Source organism: Myodes glareolus, chromosome 18, assembly GCF_982192425.1.
Source record: "Myodes glareolus chromosome 18, mMyoGla1.1, whole genome shotgun sequence".
NCBI classification, from domain to species: Eukaryota; Metazoa; Chordata; class Mammalia; order Rodentia; family Cricetidae; genus Myodes; species Myodes glareolus.
This window is the reverse complement of record NC_142043.1, coordinates 14,431,687-14,450,041: the sequence shown is the minus strand read 5'-3', so window position 1 is coordinate 14,450,041 and position 18,355 is coordinate 14,431,687. Positions and strand designations below refer to the sequence as shown.

The window sequence follows — 18,355 nt, the reverse complement described above, 5'->3', positions numbered from 1 at the left end:
GGTGTTTTAGGTTTTTTTAGTACTTTAATCTCTGATGTCTTTTGTTTACTAAATGGAGATGCTGTGGTGTTAGGCTGCATGGGGCAGGCCAGGAGTCCGTCCCCTCCCCCATCCCCAACAGTAGCTGTTTATCCAAAGACTGTGAAGGGCACAAAGGAAATGTTCAAACTTCTCAGCTAACTTGGGATGTTTTAAATTTCTGTGACATAATATGATGTGATATGTGCACTATGTGTGTGCATGGGGGGTGCTGCATGTATGGTGTTCGCGTGTGCATTGCCTGTGGGTACACATGCCATTACACACATGTGGAGGTCAGAAGACATCTCCTCACCAGTAGCCATTAACGTAAAGTCTTTAGATGGATAAAATTCCTGAACACAAAACTGAAGGCTTTTGTAATCTGGCCATAATGTGTCTTCTCTCCCTCTTGGTAATTTATAATATTTCTCTATGTCAGCCAAACATCTATTGCATTTATCTTAAGAACAAGCCATGTTTTTCAATTTTTAATAACTCTCTTCCCTGTGCGTGCACACACACACACACACACACACACACACACACACACACACACGCCTGCCACTTGTGCAGGTGCTGGTTGAGCCCAGAAAAGGACACTGCCTTTCCTGGAACTGAAGTTACAGTTCTAAGCTGTCTCACGTTGCTGCTGAGAACCGACCTCTAGTCCTCTGTAAGAACAGTATGCGTTCTTGCATCTTACCTGCCGAGCCATCTCTCTGTCTGCCCTCATCTCTCTGTCTGCCCTCATCTCTCTGTCTGCCCTCATCTCTCTGTCTGCCCTCATCTCTCTGTCTGCCCTCTTCCTCATTTTGCAATGCAACTCCCTCTCCATTTGCACTTACTGAAGTAATACCCATGTGTTGTTGATGATGATGCTTTTGTGTTTTCAAGGCAGGGCCTCACTGTGTAGCCCCGGCTAGTCTGGAACTCACCCTGTAGACGGGGCTTGCTTTGAACTCAGGTCTGCCTGCCTTTGCCTCCAGAGTGCTGAGTGTAAAGACCTGTGTCACCATGCCCTGTGGGACAGCAGGGGCCAGAATTTTTAGAATACACTTTCTAACTGTTCGCATTGGGCGTACCTTTTTATTCTAGATATGGCTAAGTGCTGTGGCTGAAAGGAATTTTTATTCAAGGGTTGTTTTTTTTTTTAACAGTTTGTGGTTTGTGCAGATGCTCAAAAGAGAAAAATGATTGGAAAGCATGCCATGAGCTACAGTTTAAAACATGAACTAGCACACTGGGCATTTCCCAGAGGAATGAATAGTGCCTTACACATCTCAAGAGCCTTTCATGTTGTGTGTAATATTTTTGTATCTAACCTTTAAGAAAAAAATTGTAAAAGATTTACTTTTGTGTACCTGAGTGCTTTTGCCTGCAAGTCCCTGCATTATGTGCATGCAGTGCCCACAGAGGCCAGAAGAGGGCACTAAATCCCCTAGACTGGAGTTACAGGCTTGTGGGCCGCAGTGTGGCTACTGGGAACCAACCAAGTGCCCTTTGGAGGAGCAGCCAGTGCTCTTACTGGCTGAGCCATTTCTCCAGATCCTTCTGCCCAATTTTAACCCTTCCAGAAGGTTTTACAGCTACAGCATGGGTAAAGAGCAAACCTTAAGGGCAGTACACAGCCGACTCAGCTCACATATCAAGTAAGTAGCTCATGGCTCTGTTTGCCAAAGTGTGGCTCTGGACACTTTCCATAGCTAGGCCCGTGGACACCAGTTTTCAAAGCATGAGCCTGGAAGTGAGATGGATCTGGTTTTAGCCAAGCCCTTCACATTTTTCAACTGGCCACGGGCAAATAGTCAGCTTTTCTAAAAAGCTTCAGTTGTTTTCCCTCTGTGAAACCTGCACAGTATGCACCCCAGAATTCATCATGAAAACGGGAAATTGCCTTTAGGGAACCAGCTGAGAGGCCAGTGAGAGGTTTCAGCTGGGAAAGGGGCTGCCCTCACTCTTGATGGCCTGAGTTGCAGCCCCTGGATCCTGGTCTGCACATGTGTGCCCGTGCAGGCTTGTGTCTACACACACATGTCCCCAAAGAAATGGAATTTTAAAAGCACCGGCTGCGTGTCTCACAGGTAAAAGCTAATATTTCTTTTTTTCTTTTCTCATTATGCATCCTGTCCTCAGTTTCACAAGAGAGGGCACTGCCTCTGCTCCTGAGTGCTGGGGTTAAAGGTGTGCACCATCAGATCTAAGTAACCAAGCCTATCCATGCCTCAATTACAGAGGAGAGACAGAAACTCAAATGAGACTATCACAGCTTTCAGCATAACCTTTATTCAAAGCTTGTGTTGCATTTGTGTACACAGTTGAAACAGAACAGCAGCTACCTATTAAGGAGACCAATGGGGCAAAGTTTCAAAATCAAAACAGTGGTTCTGAAGATTTTGCTAACAGCCAGGCCGCCTGGTAGCATCCTGTCATTCTCATCATGAACCTAGAATTTTCTATTTTAATATAAACAATATTGAAAATATACCATTTTTATGAATATAGTAATGTGTTAGCAAATTGTTTAGCAAAATAAATTATCCTGGCTGAGAAGAAGGACTACGGGCTGCAAGACAAGCCCAGATGCCTCTAAAGAACAATGAACAGGCTGCTTCGCCAATCCGACACCTATAGTTTCCATCACACATCAGTTTCCCCCCTAAGGACAGCTTCCAGGGGTCACACGCTTTACGTTTGGTGTGGGTACCATGTGGCTTGTGAAAGGCAGCCTCTGACTGGCAAGTCTATATATTCAGAGTTGAATCCGCGTCACCACCACACTCCTCTGAAACAGAAGAAAGGTCTGAGTCAAGAAAGCATCGAGACAACAGGGCAGGAAGGAAGAAGGATGACCAAAGGGGTACCCAGAATCATTATAAAGAAGTAAGGTGTTTCCTTTCTGATACTCCGGCTCTCTGTGCCTAGTACCAACACTTACTTAAGACAGGATGAAATTAGCTCATTTCATCTCTTTCTAGAATGAGGAGGGCATACAAGGTGACTGATCAGTTTGTGGATTAGCCTGGCTTTCCCACATTCCACTACAGTCACAGGGAGCTGATTTCCTTCTGAATGTGCTGTGATTCTAAGAACCAGCATGCTGGCCTAGTCTGTTTTTACTTTATCTAGTATATGTGTATGTGCGTGCATGTGTGCATGGAGACATGTATGGGAATGTGTGGAAGTAGAGACAACTTGGCAGGAGTCAGTTCCTCCTTACACCATGTACTGGTTAGGTGTTTTTTGTTTGTTTTTTTTTTTTTTTTGAAGTTGACACAAGTTAGGGTCAATGAGGAAAAAGGAACTTAATTGAGAAAATCCCTCCGGTAAACTGGTCTTTAGGCGGGCCTAAGAAAAGTAGCTGGTGATGTATTGGAGAGCAAGTTGGCAAGCAGCATCCCTCCATGGGTTCTGCTTCTGCTCCTGCCCGAGTTCTTGCCCTGAATTTCCTCAGTGATGGATTGTGACTGCACTGGCCCAGATAAACACTCTCCTCCGAGATGCTTTGGTCATGCTGTTTATCAGTGCAATTGAAAGCAAATTGGAACATATCACATGGGATCCAGGGACAGAACGCAGGTCAGCAGGGCTTGGCACTGGGCCGCTATACCCACTGAGCCATATGGCCACCCACCCAGGTACTGTTTATAAAAAAGAAATGTGAAGTTGTGGGAATAGCCAACAAACTGAATCTTGTCATGGAGATAAGCTCATGTCCAGAAAGATTCCAAAGATTGACAGACAGATAAATTCAATACTTAAGTAATTCTGAGCAAGCACCTAACTTTTAGGTTTTATATATTGTTTTGCAGGATGGGGAGAATGGCTAGGTACAGCCCATGTGCACACAGCTCATGAGTGCACAGCCCATGCGCGTGGGGGTCAGAGGACAATCTGCAGATGTTGTTCTCTCCTTTCACCACGTGAATCCCTAGGTTTGAACTCAAGTGCCTTTCCCTGCTCACTGATGCCAGCCATCTTGTTTGTCCCGAGAAAACCATTCCACGCTTTTTAAAATGTTAACTTCCAAGATGTATTCAAAACACCAACAAATTCCCTGGGACATTTTAACAAATCTTCTTATTGACCCCATCAACCACATTTAAACATTTTATCACCCCACCCCCGCCGCCACCTGGTTTCGCTGACACCCACAGATGCTGAGAGACTAAAGCTAATGGTGTCTCCAAGTCTTGGGAATTCTGGCTGACAAAGGGGTTGTGGTTTTAGACAGACAGGTTACCTTTGACGGCTGTGTCAACCGACGACACGGAGGAAAGCTCCTTCTCCACTGTTTGGAATGCGGCCTAGTAGATGGAACCTTTGAGTTATTATCATTATTAAAGTTGTAAGCACAGAGTAGTTTAGAGTCAGAACCTCACCACGGATGACGAGAAGTGGTCAGAAATTCCTGATGAGTGGCATCGGGATCCTAAACAGGCCTCTGTCTGCCAAGCTCTCCCTCCCAGTCCCATCTTTGCGGGAACATTCCACACAGGCAGGAGAGTGCCTTTCCTGAATGTATGCTCTCCCAACCCTGGTGGCTTTGTCTGATGAAGGAAGGAGAAGGTGTTTGTGCAAATGGCTGTGCTAGTGTGCAGTCCTAGCACTTGGGGGAGGAGACAGAAGGGTCAGAAGTTCAAGGTTATCCTCCACTATCTAGGAAGCTCAAGGCCAGCCTGGGAAGATGCAGTTTACTTGGCCCTAATGGGAACATTCATACTGTACCACCTGCACTCAAAACTCAGATAATTGCAGAAGAGCCAGGGGCAGTGCTTGGCTACACATGTGTTCTCAAGCCAGCAGGGCAGCTGCATACACAGATCTTAAGACAGCACACACAAGTCCTACGCAAACCCAAGTTTGCCCAAGCCCAGCACAGAGATGGGTGTTGAGCCTTAAATCCCATGCGGACACTGGCAACCGGGAGAAGAGGCGACAGTTTTCTCAGGAGCCAAGCTTCTGCTAAGTCAACTATGCCCCAGTGCAAAACCACACGCTCAAGAAGAATGCTGGGCGGCACAAATCAGTCTCCAAGGGCAGAAAACAAAAAGGATTCGAGGTTGGGGGGGGGGGGAGGGGAAGGGTCCTGGAAAGAGCTGGGGAAAGGGGGCTTAAGGTTGGGTGGGTAGGGAAGGGGAGGGGTCCTGGGAAGAGCTGGGAAAAGGGGGGGGGGGTTCAAGGTTTTGTGGGTGGGGGAGGGGAGAGGACTGGAAAGAGCTAGGGAAAGGGGGGTTTAAGGTTGGGTAGGTAGGGAAGGGGAGGGGTCCTGGGAAGAGTTGGGGAAGGGGGTGTTCAAGGTTGGGTGGGGGGAGGGGTCAATATGATCAAAACACATTGCCTGAAACTCTCAATGAACTGAAAAAAGAAAAAGAAAAAAAGAAAAAATATAAGCCAAGCTTTGAAAAAAATGGGAAATGGGCCATCATTCTTCAAATAGCTACTACCATTTATGGTGAGACTCGAGTTATTAATGATTATGGTCCCTTCGATAACTAGTAGCATTATATGCAAGGGAAGCTTACTGGTAAGACATGTTGTGGTTAAGACACTTCAGACAAAAATTCTTAAAAGAAATCAGAAAGACACCTAGACACGAATGGCTTCATGTGTCATAAAGTAATGCACACGTGACTCCTAATACTCGCGTAAGTGGGTATTATCTGAGCTTGCCCACTTTAGAGAGAGGGTCATTTAAGTCCCATCCGTAACCAAATCAAACAATGGTGACACTTTTCTCCTAAGTAGCTTCTCAGTATCTGCTGATTGGCTTAGTTAAGGCCACCAGCAATTGTATCTACGAATGTCCCATTCGGGTGTTCCTAACTATGTCCTCCCACTTGGCTTTGGCGACTACAGGCATTTTATCCAACTGGAATTCTACATACCTATATTTGGGTATGGGCTCTCCAAAATCCACAGTGAGAGCCAAGCAGAAGGGAAAAGAAGTGGAGTAAAATTGTAACCAGCTGCTGTGGCCCACAAAGGGGTAAAGAGCAAAGCCCACCATGTTAGCAGCCACACACTCCGAAGATGCTGCAGGCTCTGTATGTCATCCTTGCTTCCGGCCTTCTGGGTGCAGCCAGTATGGAGTGAGCTGGCTCCCTAACCTCTCTCTTCTCCTCATCACAGCTGTCCTTTCTGGACACAACTGGGCAGACAATGACAAGAAAACTGGGACACGGTAGGTGGAGTTTCACTCCCCATCCCCACCTGTATTACCTTTGCACTGAGGGTAGGCCTGTGTAAGGTTATGTCACTATGATTGATTTAATAAAAAGATAAATGGCCAATAGCTAGGCAGGATTTCCAGGCACAGAGGATTCTGGGAAGAAGGATGGAATCATGAGAAGACACAGAGGAAGCATGCCATGTAGGAGATGAGTTAGCAAGCCAGGAACCATGTGGCAGCATGTAAATGAATAGAAATGGGTTAATTTAAGTTATAAGAGCTAGTTAGAAATAAGCCTAAGCTATTGGGTGTGTCTGTGTGGGTGTGTGCAGGGTGAGTGCATGTGTCCTTGGGGCCAGAAGAGGGCATCAGATCCCCTGGAGCTGCCCAACCTGGGAGCTGGGAGCCCAACTCAGGTCCTCTGCAAAACAGCAAGTGATCTTAGCTCTGAGCTACCTCCAGCAACTTCGTTTTAAATTTTGTCCTAATTTTTGTTCTTTTTTATTATCAAAAATATGCCATATGAGACATCAGTACCATTTTTTCTCTTCCTTCCTTCCTATCCTTCCTTCCTCCCTCCCTCCCTCCCTCCCTCCCTCCCTCCCTCCCTCCCTCCCTCTCTCCCTCTCTCCCTCCCTCTCTCCCTCCCTCCCTTTGTTTTTATGAGACAGGATTTCTCTGTGTAGTCCTGGCGATTTTAGAACTCACTCAGTAGACCAGGCTGGGCTCAACCTCAGAGATTCTCCTGCCTCTGCCTCCCAAGTGCTGGAGTTAAAGGCATGAACACCACCACCTGGCTCATTTTCCTTTCATTCTTCGACCTCAAAGTGAAAATTCAAGGAGTAAACCATGAATGAATAGTTTCCCAAAGTGATACGTGACCTCCAGCCCCAGAAACATTTGATACTGATGTTCTCAACTGTTGCTGATACAGTTTTTTTTTTCTCCTTCATTTTTCCTAACACCGGGGCTTTGAAAAGTGCTTGTCCAACTGTCTTGAAAAACGAATAACAATGCTTTCATTAGACAATGCTCACACAGTCATACCTCAGAGGGGTTCGGATCTACCTTGGGGATACCATTCCAGACATTCTCGGGGCTTACTGTCTCCTCCACACCATTTGAAAGGTTCAACACCTACAAGAGGAAAGGGACCACTTAGTAACAAAACCAGGCAAACTCCACAAACTGTAAGAGTGAAAACAATCTCATCAGTGGCTGGGGATATGGCCCTGTTGGTAGGGGCCTTGCCTAGCATGCAGAGCTCTAGGCTCAGCCCCCAGGGGTAGAGATGCATGCCTGTCGTCCCAATGCTTGAGAGGTAGAGACAGGGGGCTTGGATGCTCAAGGAAACCTCTTGCTACATATAGTTTCAGGCCAGCCTCGGTTACATGAGACATTGCCTCAAAAGAAAAGAAAATGGTTATATTAAATTTTACCCTCTATTTTAAACGCACTAGTATAAACACATTGATTGAATATGTATATTAAGAGATAAAAAATAATTAAAATTTAGACCTCAAGTGTTCCAAATGTTATGGAAAAAGATCTACAGTCAGGCAAAGACAATAGAATGTAGTACACACTGTTCTCTCCGCCCCCCAAGTCTGCTTCTACATGCTCACACACTCAGATGTACAGCTTTTCCTTGGGAGTAGAGTTTGAAGCTATAGGGAAAAATACACAGTCAATAGCAAAGTGTTTCTCAGAAGAGGAAACGGGTAAAGGAAATATTTAAAGATAATTTGGAATTAATTACGTGGTGAGCCAGATGTGGTGGTGCACACCTTTAATCCTAGCACTTTGGAGGCAGAGGCAGGCAAGTGCCTGAATTTGAGGCCAACCAGGGCTACACAGAGAAATCCTGTCTCAAATAACAAACAAGATAAACAAATCTACAGAAACACTCAGCAATGTGTTGCCCGTGTAAAGTTTGAGGAAATTCATGTACATTCTACCCAGTGGTTCTCCTATTTTAAGATTTGTTTATTTGTGTGTGCGTGTGTGTGTGTGTGTGTGTGTGTGTGTGTGTGTGTGTGTGTGTGCGTGTGCGTGTCTGCTTGTCTTTATATGCACCACACACATGCAGGGCCAATTCATTAAGGTCTTGGATATGCCAAGTGAAAAAAAAGAATACATGGCATTTTTCTTCTGGGACATATGGCTAACAAACAGCCAGAAGAGGGCGCCAGTTCCAGTGGAGCTGGAGTTACAGGTGGTTGTGAGCTGCCTGACAGGAGTTCTGGGAACCCAGCTGGGTTCCTCCACAAGCGCATAAATGCTCTTAGTCCCTAAGCCATCTCTCAGTCTTAATGGTGAAAAAAAAAAATGTATATTCCTGAATCCCCAGAAATTCAGACTTGGTAAGTCAGGGCAAGGCCCAGGAATTTAAAGAAGAGGCCAGCAATTTTAGACTATCTGGCTTTCCAGATTGCAGAAAACAAAACAAAATAATACCACAACAATCTCTAAATCCCTAAATACCAGTGCTTTCATTAAAAAGTGAGGTAGATTTGATTCTCACAAACTTCATCAAGGTGCCAAGAGAGATGAGCAGGGATAAACCAATAGCCCTGGGATCTTAGACAGTCTGGGGACATCAGTAAAGCTCTTACAGCATGCACCCCTTGAAATAAAGTCCTTCACGTTCCCTTACCCTTGTTCCTTCTTCAGTTAGTTCCAGAATCTCACACTTAGACCACGTGTTCCTTGACCACACGACACATTTCGATCCCACAGAGAAGCCTTTCAGAGTGTAGGTGCTCTGTAGCTGAACTCCTGAATTGAATACAGAAAGACTCAGTGTGCATAGCCTAACACCTTGGCATGAGACATGCAAGAGAAGCGCTTTCCTAGTCTAAGTTTACTGTCCGTGTTTAATCAGCTACATGCAAGGCATATGTTAGTAGATTTTCTAAGTATCTCTTTCCTCAATTATATAATATATAATATTATATATAATATATAATACATGTATGTATGTATGTATGTATGTATGTGTGTATGTGTATGTATATGGGGTTCCAACTCTATATAATATTAACTATGTCCACAAAACAACAAAACTAAAAACCATCATTAGATTTGACCTCTAACAATTTAAGATTACTACTGAAAGCTGGTACTGTCACTATCAGTGAAGGTGTCCCAGCTTCGTGGCCTATCCCCTACCATATATACATATATAAACATTAAATAAAGTCTTGGATATGCATGTGAAAAAAAAGGTATTTTTCTTTCCAGTCTGGGCTATATGCCTAACCTAATGATCTCCAGTTCCATCCAATTTCCTGCAAATGTCATGATTTCATTTTTCTTTGTGGCTAATTAAGATTCTGCAGAGTATATTTACCACATTTCTGTTGTTGAATCATCTACTGATGGACATCCAGATGATTCATTCACAGCTCTTTGTGGATAATGCAGCCATAAACATGGATAAGCAAGTGTGCCGGCTAGTTTTATGTCAACACAAGCTAGAGTAATTTGGTGAGAGGGACTCTCAGCTGAGACAATGACTCCCTAAGGTCCGCCTCTGCGCAGGCCTGGGCTGCATTTTCATGGCTGATGACATCACAATGGGCCCATCCCATTGTTGGTGGTGAGCAAGCCATAGGGAGCAGCACCCATCTGTGGCGTCTGTATCAGCTCCTGGCTGGAGATTCTGGCTATGACTTGCCGGACAAGCTAGAAAACAAAGCAAACACTTTCCTCCCCAAGTTGCTTTTGGTCAAGGTGTTTTACCATGAAACACTAATCAAGGCAGCAGGACTGCGTGGGAGGACTTAGGAGCAATTTGGGTACATCCCAGGGATGGCTGTATTTATGACAGTTCCATTTTTATTTTTTTCTGAGAAATCTCCATACCAATTTCTACGGTGACTACACCAGTTTGCACTCCCACTAGCGGTGCATAAAGGCTCCTCATTCATCTCATCCAGACCAACATTTGCTGTCATTTGTCTTCCTGATGACAGCCCTTGGACGAGGAATTTCAAAGTACTTGTAATTTGCCTTTTCCATGATGGTCAAGGACATTAAATGTGTTAAAAATATTTCACGTCTCTTCTTTTGAGAATTGTCTACTCAGTCAATTTATTGTAGACTTGACCTGTCTACTCAGGTCAAGTTATTGATCAGAAAATTTTGTGGTTTTTAAATGTTTATAATTTTTAAAGATCTTTGTATATTTCAAATGTTAGCCAGCTGTATGAAATACAGCTGCCAAAGATTCTCACCCTTTCTGAACATCTTTTAAAAAATCTGATTTTCAATTATACTTGAACCTGGGTGTGCATATGTGCACACGTGTGGGGACCCAGAAGCCAGAAGAGGGATCTCTTGGACCTGGGTGGTTATGAGCTCGAGTCTTCTGCAAGAGCACTGTGTATTACTGACTGATGAGCCAGCTCGCTACCCCCTGAATGGGCTTTCAGGGCTTAGTGCACGGGCTTCAACCCTGGATGCCAGTACAAGATGCTCCTAAGTTGTAAACTGTTTGCGACAGGGACTAAGATGCGGCCAGAGGAGACTGCACCATGGTGTCAACATTAAGAATTTCTGGGTAGTAAGAATCTGTGATTTTCATTCTCCTTAAACTGTTACTTTCTCTATTTTTGTATCATGGTTCAAATTCAACAATATAAATATAGATATTTGACAAGCACAAGGTTGATTACGGAAAGTAAAGAGGGGTAACCATTTAACGTGACTTTCATTGTTTTGTTGTTATTTTCTTGGGACTAGAGAGATGGCCCAGCAGTGAACAACGTGTACTGGTTTTCCAGAAGATTGCTCTTATTATTTAAACTAATAATAATTGTGGGAGTTTTGTTGTTTCCTTAAAATCTTTTTAAGAAGCAAAGAAAATAGCAAGTAAGACAGTTAATATTTATCCATTGCACTCTGAGATTTCTCCTGACTTGGCTTTTTTTTTTTTGATTAAAAGAAGCTCTCTAAATCTAATTTTTGTTTAAAGGTTTCTACATGAACGGCAAAATCAACAGATGATACAGTCAGGTCCAGGAAAAAAGCAACAGGCAAAGTGATCCCCACTGTAAATTTATTTAGAGGCATCCTTGACTAAAGGAAGGCCATGTTTTTAAAACTTATACTGTCTTGATTTTTAACATACAATTCCTTACAGTTCACATGGGATTGTCCTTTTTTAGACACAGGTTTTAAAGTATTTATTTTGTGTGTAAGGGCCTCAGTGTGTGCATGCAGGAGCATGTGGAGGTCATAAAGCGGGGTCAGATCCCCTGGAACTGAAGATACATATGGTATGAGCCACCAGGTGGATGCTGGGAACCAAACCTGGGGCCTCTGCCACAGCAGTAAATATTCTTGACTGCTAAACTCCTAGCCTCTTAGTCATTTTAGGTTTAAACCTAGAATGAATATTCTGTCATTTCACACTGAGTTTACAACTGTGGTTTCCATGCTTAAAAATGTCCTTCCTGCTGAGGCACAGTGGTGCAGGCATGTCATCCCGGCACCCAGAGGCTGAGCCAGAAGGCGCAGGAGTTCACGGTTAGTCGGGTTACAGACAGAGACTCTCTCTCTCTAAAATCCAGATAAGCAAAATGCAAATATGAGTACTTTCCTTGAGTTTAACATTTCTTGAAAATTATAAGTAACTCATGTAATAGCTACCCTCCATGTTTTGAGAACAAACAAGAACCACCGAAAGACTCCAAGTTGAAAGAGATCAACACACCTGGTACAGCGCTCCCACACTTCCTCTCGTCTCTGGCGTCTTCCTCGGAGAACAGAGGTAACAAGGCAGCTGTGTTATCTCTGTTTTCAAATTGTAGAGACTCCTCTTGAAATATGTTCATTTCCTCGTGTGTGGGGGAATCGCTGCTCTTCCCGTGGTGGAGGAGTGGCAGCATGCTCTGGCCGCCATCGGAAGAGGCCACACAGCTGGATTTTATCTCATCCTCGGCACACTCGGGCTTCTGGATGTCCTGACTGACAGTTGCCGATAAAGGACTTATACTGTCATCCAAAGAAAGCTGGGGCGTGGGGAGTTCCAGTTCCAGCTGTTTCTCGACCTCACAGTCCAGGGGAAGTTGCACCATAAATGGCTCGAGAGCGGCCCCTGCCTCACAGCCTGGGGACAGCGGCGCCCCCGGAGGCCCCAGTCCTAGCTCCTCTTTCTCTTCCTCCCCGATAGGAGAGTGCTGTAACTCAATGGATTCCAATTCTAAGAATTCTTTGCAGTCATCATCGGGAGAGAGTGGTACCTCTAGTGAATTCAGTTCCGATAACTCCTTCGGCTCACTAGCGTGGGACATTATTGGGTTAAATCCTGAAATGTGGTAGCTGTCTTCAAACCTGGCTCTGTCCACAAAATGGTAATCCATGCTACTACCTTCCAGCCTCTCAGAACCCATTTTACCTTGGCGTGAGTTCTCCAGAGCTTCAAAAATGTTATGGGTGCTACGTTCGTAGAATTTACTTGGCTTGGTTTCAACGTTTAAGTCCTTTTCAATGCTCTCTGAGAACTCACCTGTCCTGCCTTCCACATATAATGTCTTCTCGTGTGCCATTTTATGACCTGGTTTCTTAAGGTCAAGGTCAGGACTGGTGGGCACAAAGCCTCCCTTTCTCTCTGGACCATGCCTCTCATAGTATAGGTCATTCTTGGGAATGCCCATCTTAGCATATTTCTTCATCTTTTCATTAATGCTTTCGCCCTTGCTTTTCAGCTCCACAATGGCTAAGGGGATGGCACAAACATCCCTCCGGATCTCCAACAATGTTATTTCCAACACATCTTCTGTAACTATCTCATAAAAATAATCATTTCCCTCTTGAGGGCACACCCCGCCAGAGACGGTGAACCCAGACAGGCAGCATGGGAAGGCTTGCATGGGGACTGATAGAAGTTCAGACGGGATGTTCCAGAGTGTTTCCGGGTCCACGCAGTCTTCCATGTTCCCGAAATCCACAAGCCTGACAGATACAAGGCGATCTTCACCTACGTTAGTGACGAGGGCTCTGTAATAATGTCCATCTTCTCTGTACCTCACGATACACGGGTCTCCAATTCGGGGACACTGGAGACAGCTTTTCCGATCCACCAGCTGCTTTGCAGCACTCTGAACCTCGGTTTCTAAATACTGCAGCTTCTCAGAATCAGCAAACTGACACCAGAAGTACTCGGGTCCGTCTATCACGGTGGCATAGGCTCTTACCGACTTGGCTTTCGAATTATTCCAGTTAAGAAACACTGAAGTGTCAGTGCTAGGTTTGGCAGTGGACTTTGAACAGTCCCCTTTCATGATTTGGGTAGTAAGTCCCATTTGAGCCTTTTCCTTGAATGGAAACCTGCTAATCATATCTTCAGCTATGATTCCGTGTTCATCCGCAAGAACCACTTCCCAGGTGCCTTGTAATTTAACAAATTCACATCTTATCTGAACCTCATCCGTCCTTTGGGAAAAGTAGTTCACCATCTCCTTACAGCTTGCCATATCGGGTCCCAAGAGCCCCCTTAAGGAGCAATGGAGGCACAGTGCTGGTATCACGGCATCGATAGGGCCAAGCTTACCCGTTTTGTTGGTGTGGACCACAGACGTGTTGCCATAGTCTATAAACTGTACAGAGAGAAGGTCGTTGGGTTGCTGTTCCAGGACCACTGCTCGGTACCACAAGTTATCTTCTGAGAAAACGGCACGTATCACGTCTCCACTTTGCCAAGGCGGGCCTGTGTGGCACGGGGGCCTTGTTCTGGCGTCATTTAATCTCTCTGAAAGACGATTGATCTCAGCTTCGTCTTCCATCAGCTGGATGTAAAAATCTGAAGGGTCATTAATGTGCGAGACATACACAGAGGTCTTGAAACCAGGCGCTATTGTCTTTTGCGGGAATTCACAGAGCTTGGGAGGCAGGTCTTTGCTGCCAGGTTCCCCCAGTCTCCTCTCAGGAAGGGCGGAGTCTAGCTTGGTAGCACTCGTGGGTGAGTTGCCAAACCTATCTTCTTTCTTTTCTCTTGCTAATGGAAATCCTCCATCATTTTTGTTTCCCATAGACTCCTGATATGTGACTAGATTGGCCTTTGTGGAGCCTTGTGAATATCTGAGCTCCTTACATGCTGGACTGATCTTGCATGAGTCACCCATTATCTCTCTACTGCGTGATCTGCAGTCTCCCGGTTTACTCAAATACTCCGTAGGTGATGACTTCGCGTTCTCATTTCTGTCTTCAAGGGTTTCGGTCACGCAGAGGACTATTTCATTCTCTCTGTCATTTTTTCTCGTGCTGTTTCTGTAACCAAGGAGCCCGAGCTTCTCATTAACTCTAGCATTAATTTGGACACTTTCATCATAGAGTTCTATAATCAGTCGTCCATCTGGGTCTTTGGCGACCACTAAAGCCTTCAACGACTTATCTAAAACAGTCTCCTGAAACCACGCTGTAACCTCTCCTGGGATATGGTGAGGAATGTCAGATAATGAACATTTAACGGCTTGCATGGGTAAAAGCAGAACATCATAGGCATCTTGAGGGATTGGGAGCAGATGGTCACTCGCTACATAAGTGTTTCCAAAATCAACAAAGAAGATTTTATTTGGCTCTTTTTCTATTATTCCCCTATACCAGTTACCATCGGTATATTTGGCAAGGCACAAAGTTCCAGGGGTCAAGGGGGAGGCCTTTAAGTCCAGCAAGGCTTTACTTAGCTGCATAATGTTGTATGATAATTGTTCTAAAATATTTGTATTTCTTGCGAGTTGGCAATAAAATGTCCAAGGGTCCTCAACATGTGTTATGTACACCAATTCTTCACTTCCGATTTTTAGGTCATGCGTAGAATAGTAGTAAGAATGGAGCTCAACAGAGGGCTCCAGAGGCTTCTGAAGTTTTACTGGCCGCGCAAGTCTCTTTTCTACTAAAAAGTGGCAGGCACTCTGAAAAGGTGTCAGCAAGTCCACAACATTGAACCACTCTTCATCACGCCTTGATGCCAAAGCAAAGATTGTGCATTTTAATTCTAAGTTATTCTGCCAAGCGTCATCTATAAACCCACTAAAAGCCTGCACCGCCTTTCCATCCCAAACAAAGGGATCGTCACCAGTGGGCTGAATTAAATTGTAAAGACTGCACCGAAAAGCCTGGGCTCTGACCTTGAGAAACGCATCACTGACGGAAAGTATGTTCTTCACGGCTATCACGTCTTTGTCTCCATAATCGACAAACACCACCCTGACGTGCTCCAGAGACGGCGCGCCACTAATCACGGCTCTGGACCATCTTCCGTTCGCTGTGCGTATTGCCAGACAGGCGCGTGTGTCCCCCTCGTAGGGAGCCGGTTCGCTTTTGCAATAGTCCTCAATGTCACACATCAGGGTTTGGAATCCCTGCGCGTTCCTCACCAGCTGACACCAGAAGGAGCCCGGGGTTTCGATGTGAGACACCTTCACGTCAACGGTACTGCCCACTTCCAGCTCACCTTTACCACAGCAGTCTGGCATCGTTTTCAGGTAATTCAGCGTAAGGAGACAATAATCGGTTGTTACCTTCTCTCTGTCCTGGCCAGTCTGTCCGGTGAGAACATTCGAAAGGCTGACTGTATCGGTCAAAGCTTCAGAAAGAGACACGGGTTTATTGTCTTTCTTGGCTTTCTGTTCTCCCTCGACATTTTTGGCAGAAGATATTTTGTTTGACTCTGCAAGAAAATGACTTGAACCGTGCCCCGGGGAGTGGGCACTGAGCCTGACGTTTCCTTTTGTTTCGAATTCCTGATACTTGGCATATCCAGCTTGGGCGATGACTTTGCTAATGTTTTCCTCCCCTGTTCTGGATTCATCAAGAATCTCTATGACGTACTGATGATCCTGCTTATCGAGAATGTGGACCACTAATTCTTTGTGGAGTACTGTCTTTTTAAAAAATGAAATCGCTTCCTGGCTCCAACTTTTCCCCAAAGGCCAGATGTCAGCCAAGGAGCACTTCAGAGCCAATATTGGCAGCTGCCTAAACTGGGGGAGCAGCATCCTCACGTCGCCCCAGTCCATGGTCTCCGAATTCCCCCTGTCTACCAAGAACACCTCCACACTCTTGCTGATTAGCCGGGTGACCAGGGCCCGGTAGTAGCCATTTTCTTTCCACTTGACACAGCAGAGGTCATCGGGCTCCGGCTTCAGCACGACCCCATCCAGCTTACTAGCCGACGAATAGAAGCTGCACATTCTCTTCAGCAACTTGCTGAAGGTGCTCTTGTGCTTCCTCAGGCGAATCCAGAACTCCGAAGGGCTCTTCACAAACTCCACCTGGGCGTCATAGAAAGCGTTCATCTTCAACCTGATGTGTCTTAAGGAAGGGGGCGAAACTTCCTCCTCCATCTCCTCGGCAGGGGACTGAGACTGGAATGCCATCTCCGCTTCCTCCTCCTCTTCCTCCTCTATCCCCTGGCTCTGAAGAAACCGGTCAGCCAAGCAACAGGACTGTACTCCGAACGCACTGTTGAGGTTCATTCCGTCTTCCCCGTACAGGGTGACATAATACGTGTGCTCAAAGGAGCAGTAAAATTCAATCTTCGCATTCACCGCCTGGCCCAGGATCAGAGCTTTCAAGTCACCCACTTGTGACCGAGACCAGCCCCTCCCACAGTCCCAGAGTCCATAGAGAGCACAAGGGTAAGTCACCACGGGCATTCGAAAATACTCGGGCAGCAAGTAGCGAAGGCTGCTGCAGCTCACCAGCTCTTTTCGGCCGTAATCGACGTGAAGCACCTGGGCACAGCGCTGAGGCCTGAAAGTCTCAAGCAAGAGAGCCCGGTACCACTGTCCGTCTAAGCCACAGGAGGCACAGGGAGACCCCGGCTTGTCTGGGCTCTCCTCCCTCTCCTCCCAGGTGGCACTGCCCGAGTCCTCATCCTCTGTCCCCGTGGGCGCCCGATATACCTGAGCCATGCTCTCAGAGAGGCGGTGGATCTCCTGCGACAGACTCCGAAGTTGGCAGTGAATGCGGTGGGGATGGCACACTTGGGTTACAACCACAGGCTCCGTCACTCCCAGCTGCAGTTGTGGATAGAAGTAATCCAAGCCAGGATGCTCTTGTTTGGGGGCGGCTCGAGGGAGAACTGGAGCTCCAGAGCAGCCCAGCCCAGCTGCAGTCAGGTAGCGTTTGAGCAGCGAGCGGAAGAGACTGTCTGGCACGTGCCTGGCCAGGCCCAGCTCCTCCATCTGCTGAGACACAGCGGGCACCTCCAGCAGCACCAGGCGATGGAGGAGCAGCACGTCCAGGACCCGTCCGTGCACCTCCTTACCCTGCAGGTTGCTAAGGAAGTCCACGGCACTGGGGGACCAGTGCTGGGGTTCGCCACCGCCGGTGCCACCGCCGCCCGCAGGCACCAGACCGGCCAGCACACAGCCCAGCACCTCCGAGGGCAGGTGGAAGAACTCGCTGCGCCCCGGTGCCAGCGAGCCCGCGCCAGCCGTAATGGTGCGGCCCTCATCCAGCAGGAAGACACGGCTGTCCTGTGCTTGGCGGCTGACCACGCGGCAGCGGTGCCACATGAGTCCCACCTGCACCAGGCACAGTTCTCCCGGCGATGCCGAGGCCCCACCCAGAGCCCACGGGCCTTGCGTGGCTGCGGCCTCCTGGATCTCCCGGCTCAGCCGCACGTACTCTTCCCGCCGCTGGCCCACCAGTCCCCAAAGCTGCACCGGGATCACCTCGGGATGCACGTCCACGAAGGACACCCGCAGGGCTAGGGAGGCCCCCGGAGTGGGCAACCCTGGAGTCGAACTCATGTCTGCGGCTGGCGCAGAGTTGCCCAGCGCGTCCGGAGACAGTCTCACCTGGCCAGGCCGGGGTCACCGACGCAAGGGAGAGGCGACCCTTCAGCCAGGTGCCCAGCGCAGGGCCTCGGGGACTCGCGACTGGTAGCAGCCGGCGGCCGGCCAACCGCCCACCGCGCCTCGCAGGCCGGCAGCGCGTGGCGGCTCGCCTTTCCGGCGCGGGGGACCTCAACGCGGCCTGGACGGTAACCTCCGGGCACAGGGGACACCCGGGGACCGCCAGCAAGCCTGGGGGAGGCAGGATTAGACTGCTGCCTCCTTCTTTCCAGGAGGCTTTGATTCGGGGATGCTCAGTGGGAGGGACTGACTGAGATCCACTAGGAGGGCAGGTCCGGGAGGTCACTTCCTTTCG

The 18,355-nt window shown here is 47.1% G+C and overlaps 1 protein-coding gene across 1 annotated transcript; it reads right to left on the bottom strand.

Annotated features, from left to right (window-relative positions):
* Window positions 1-2,283: 2,283 nt before the first annotated feature.
* Window positions 2,284-17,978, bottom strand: Tdrd6 (tudor domain containing 6). The gene is made up of 5 exons (XM_048445203.3): window positions 11,910-17,978; window positions 8,847-8,968; window positions 7,238-7,327; window positions 4,262-4,325; window positions 2,284-2,803 (listed from the first exon to the last, which is right to left on the bottom strand). Exons 1-5 carry the CDS (start codon window positions 17,953-17,955, stop codon window positions 2,763-2,765), a joined length of 6,363 nt encoding a protein of 2,120 aa, XP_048301160.3. The 5' UTR covers window positions 17,956-17,978; the 3' UTR covers window positions 2,284-2,762.
* Between the last annotated feature and the right edge of the window lie 377 nt (window positions 17,979-18,355).